This window comes from Palaemon carinicauda, chromosome 14, assembly GCF_036898095.1.
Source record: "Palaemon carinicauda isolate YSFRI2023 chromosome 14, ASM3689809v2, whole genome shotgun sequence".
Taxonomy (NCBI): domain Eukaryota; kingdom Metazoa; phylum Arthropoda; class Malacostraca; order Decapoda; family Palaemonidae; genus Palaemon; species Palaemon carinicauda.
The window spans coordinates 19470213-19475212 of record NC_090738.1 but is presented as its reverse complement, the minus strand read 5'-3'; the positions used below and the strand labels follow the sequence as shown (position 1 = coordinate 19475212).

Genomic DNA, 5000 nt, shown 5'->3' with positions numbered 1-5000 from the left:
ATATATATATATACATGTATATACATATTCACATGCATATACTGTATGTATATACATATATATATATATATATATATATATATATATATATATATATATATATATATATACACTTGAACGGGGTGGAGACTGGAGAGTTTATACGTTATGGTTTTTCAATCGATTTATAAGGGAGAGGTTGTTAGGGCCACACTCTTATCCTTGTCCCCAATAAATTGAAGAGAGAGAGAGAGAGAGAGAGAGAGAGAGAGAGAGAGAGAGAGAGAGAGAGAGAGACTCAAAATTTTTATGAGAAGGAATTTTGTTTTAATTATTCATCTGTTATCCTATATTTCCAGTGGTATACTGTCCATACTGGCTCCATCTGAAGGAGGCTTGGGAAAGGCGGCACCACCCTAACATGCATATCATATTCTTCGAGGACGTGAAGGAAAATGTGATGGACGAGCTTAAGAAACTCAACAGCTTCCTGGGGACAAACCTGACGGAGGAACAGCTCAAGGGTATCGCCGATTACACCTCCTTCGAGAAGATGAAGAAAAGAGGAGACACTCCCAGTGGCAAGAAGGATTCAGATAAAGCGGAGATCTCTGAGGACCAGAAGCGGAGACAAGAGTACGTGAAGAAGGAAGGAGGTTTTTACAGGAAAGGTAAGGGTCAATTATTGTGGCATTTCATCTTTGTGTGAAAGGTAGTAATCCTATTCAACTGTTGCCCCCTTTATTCAAAGTTGTTGTCGTCTTTTATATGCGATACCTTAGTTCGCAATTTAGCTTTCTTGAGCTACGGAACTTCGTGTGTCGCTCCGTAAATTTTATATAATATTTTCATATTCTTTCCCACCCTTATCCCTACATTAAGGTGTCGGTTGCCTTATACAATGGCATAAGGCATGTTTATGTTTATAATTTGGCAAAGGGTTTTTACTGTCACCTGCCCTAGCAGTCATCAAACACAATTATTGACGGTGGGCTTAGCCTTTGGTGTAATAGTCAAACTGAAAAGTAGCAGTTTCCACAGTTATTGGCAGTGGACCTAGGCTTCTGCTAAAAGTGCAAGACTACAAAGGCACAGCTGTCCTTTTAGTCGCTTTCTACGACACGCAGGAAATACGGTGTCAGTATTCTTACATACCTACCACTATACATCATTGCAAATTATTTCTTCTGATGATTAACATTTCATTTTTTGAAGTGAAGTCAATTACTACGTTTAAAGAGTTAAAATGTATAAATCTTTTTATTCGTGCAGGTGTGGTGGGCGACTGGAAGAACAAATTAACTCCCGAAATGAGCGCTAAAGTTGACCGGTGGGTCAGAGACCACTTGTCCGACTTAGATGTCAGCTTCAGATACGGAATCGGACACTGAGGTAGCCGACATCGCTAAAGGAATGCTGAAATTTTAATGTTTTTTTCTCTTATCATTTTTAACTGACAAACAACTTGTTATGAATACTATTTGCTTCCGTCAGTTACCACTTTTCAAGCTGAGATTGTGAATCTCCTATATAGCTTCCCAATGGATCAATTTATATTTCAATGAAAAAAATGCTTGCTTTTAATGAAGAAACTATTGAGCCTACAGTGACGTATGTCAGAGTCAAGTTTTTTCTGCAACATAATTCCCATACCAGTGTCATCTATGGGGTCAGGACCTTAATAAAATTGGAATTTTTCTAAACGTGAGAATTTAATGGCTTTATTTAACGATAAATAATAACAAAGATAACATTCTAGTAATAAGATTTATATTATCATAGACTAGGTACTTACATAATAGCCGCTTGCTATTAGATGCCCGACTCTCTTCTAAAAATGTTGAAAAACAGGGTAAACAATTCACTAAATTATTCTGCATTTAGTGTTGTCCTACAGGGATGGAATAATCACAACTCATATTGAATGAAGACATGCTAGACAAGATGGTTGCAAAAGAATGGATTTCATCCGTTTGGGTAAGCCAATTCCAATAGATTAAATTGTGTTGGTATTTTGCATGTGACACAATTTGGCGTTAATCTACACCCCCGTAGAGATCATTGAATAAACGTAATACTATTTTTTTCTGAAAAAGGTTATTGTCATTTATGATATTATTATTAGCCTTTGATTTCCCTCTTGTATACCAGCAAGAATTAGTCCTCTCCTTGACCTTATTATTAAAAAGTTATAACTCTACGGAAACACAATGTAAGCTTTCAAAATATTTTCCTCTCCACTGCCATTGTATGGAATGTTACCGTTCAGTATTTAAAGTTACAAATATGCATGTGATAATGAAAAAATTCCACTTCGACATATAAATATTTTAAATAGAAGGAAATTAATTTAACTTGAAAATGCAGTCAACTAGACTCTTTATATTACAAGCAGATCCACCATACTCCTGTATTAATCAAAGACCCTACGAACTCCTGCATAGGGTTGGCAGACAGTGATGTTCTTGCTACAAACATCAGAATATCTATTCGGTTCTAGTGATCATGAACATAAAATCCCCCTAATTGGAATTTTGGTTCTAATCATATATGGTAAAAATTAGCCTATGGAATTGAAATTTCTGTTACGCGAGGCGGTTAACAAAAACTAAAATAAAATCTTAAAAGTTGTCAAAGCGGGCCAGAATAAATTTGGGAGATAATATACATATATATATATATATATATATATATATATATATATATATATATACATATATATACATATATATATGTATATATATATGTATATATATATGTATATATATATATATATGTATATATATATGTATATATATATATATATATATATATATATATATATATATATATATATATAGTACTTTTCATAATATATACACATAATGATTTGGCCTAGGAAACAAGCTCGTTGCATATGCAAATGATGCGACTCTCTTTGCATGTAGATCTGGTGTTGCTAAATCCCTTAATAGAGATCTAGCTAAAATTAGTGCAGGGTGCAAATTATGGGGTATGAAGTTGAATGCTAACAAGAAATAAAGTATGATTGTAAGTAGGTCGAGGACAGTGCCTCTTCAACATCCGGATCTCAGCATGGTAATGTTTTTGTTTTTCTTTCTTTTTTTTGTTTACTCTATATAACTTTTAAAATTTTAGGTATGATTCTTGATAGCAAATTTACTTTTAAAAAACGTATTAGGTCTGTGTTTTATTAAATTGCACAAAAAAAAATGGCTTTTTAAGAAAGTCTTTCAAGATTTTCGGTGATTAATCTATTCTGAAGAAGTGTTTTCATCCTTTCATTCTACCTTGTTTCAAGTATCTTTCTTCCGTCTGGTCTTCACCTGCTGATTCGCATCTTAATTTGTTGGACAGAAACTTACGGTCTATTATACCTCTTATTCTTGATCTAGATATTAATATTTGGCCCCGTCGTTCAATTAGTTCGTCATACATGTTGCATAAGAATTTTCATAATTCTGACCATCTTATGCATTCAGATCTTCCCGGTCAGTACCATCCAGTTCTTAATACTAGGTATGCAATTAATTCTAGTAGTTAAGCCTTACTCCATCATATGGCTTGATACTACACAGTATTCTAGAAAATTCATTCCAGCTTTGACCAAGGTGTGGAATGATCTTCCTAATCAGGTAGTTGAATCGGTGGAACTTCAGAAGTTCAAACTTGCAGCGAATGTTGATTGTTGAAGAAGCTGATATAAGTATCTTTTTATTATTAATATTTGAAAGATCTATTTTAATGTTGTTACTGTTCTAAGAATATTTTATTGCAATTGTTCATTACGTCTCTTGTAGCTTATTTATTTCCTTTCCTTACTGAGATTTTTTCCCCTGTTGGAGACCTAAGGTTTATTGCGTCCTGCTTTTCCAACTAGGGTTGCAACTTAGTTTGTAATATATATATATATATATATATATATATATATATATATATATATATATATATATACACATATATATATATATATATATATATATATATATATATATATATATATATTATATATATATACTGTATATTCTCATCATCAGCTGTTGCTAGTCCACTGCAGAAAAGGGCTTCAGACATGCCCTTCCACATGCGGGTGCTTATGGTCTTTCTATTCTAGGCCACACCAGCAATTTTTTCTTAGTTCTTCAATCCATCATCTTCTCTTCCTTCCCCTGCTTCTTGTCTTGTACAATCTCTAGGAACCCATTCTGTTATTCTTAATGTCCATCTATTGCCGGTCATTCTCATTATATGCCTGGCCCCTGTCCATTTCTTCTTTTACATGTCGTCAGAATACCGTCTACTTTAGTTGGCTCTCGCTTCCATGTTGCTATTTTTTGTCTCATAGTATTATTTCCAACATTATTTCTTTAAATTTTAACTAGCTTATATTTCAAAGCTTTAGTAAGGATCCATGCTTCTGCTGCATAGATTGTAAAAGGTAGGACCATTTGATTAAGTACTTTTCTTTTTAGAGAGAGTAACTTTTTACTCTCTCTCTCTCTCTCTCTCTCTCTCTCTCTCTCTCTCTCTCTCTCTCTCTCTCTCTCTCTCTCTCTCTCTCTCTCTCTCTCTCTCTCTCTCTATATATATATATATATATACATATATATATATATATATATATATATATATATATATATATATATATATATATATATAGTACTTAGACATGCTACTTTACGTTTATAATGGATATACATTATCCTAATGGCTTCCAAAAGAAAAAAAAATCGATGACAGCATCTCTCTCGTCAAACCGAGCTCAAGATAGTTTTCAAGAAAACAGGCAACCATAAGAAATGATGACAATAATCACATCTTTGCCTGAATATAATGAAGTCTTTCATATAATACGGTTTATTGAAAGCCTGAAAGGCAATATATTGAGAGAAATTACTGAGTGAATAAAAACCTCGCTTCAATAACAGTACAAGTGTAAAGTACAGCATATTATATTTTACTTTACTTTGAAAGATATATGAATTTTATTATTATAATATCACAATTAAGTATTATTGTAT

At 33.0% G+C, this 5000-nt stretch overlaps 1 protein-coding gene across 3 annotated transcripts in view; it reads left to right on the top strand.

The window, feature by feature from the left end:
• The window catches only part of LOC137653460 (sulfotransferase 1A1-like), a 22441-nt gene extending 20751 nt beyond the window's left edge, over positions 1-1690 (top strand). For all 3 annotated transcript variants that reach the window (XM_068386863.1, XM_068386864.1, XM_068386862.1), the window contains exons 6-7: positions 339-650; positions 1252-1690. In XM_068386863.1, the coding sequence (XP_068242964.1) occupies positions 339-650; positions 1252-1370 (431 nt within the window). In that variant the 3' untranslated portion in view covers positions 1371-1690. The remainder of the gene's footprint in view (positions 1-338; positions 651-1251) is intronic.
• Positions 1691-5000: the final 3310 nt, after the last annotated feature.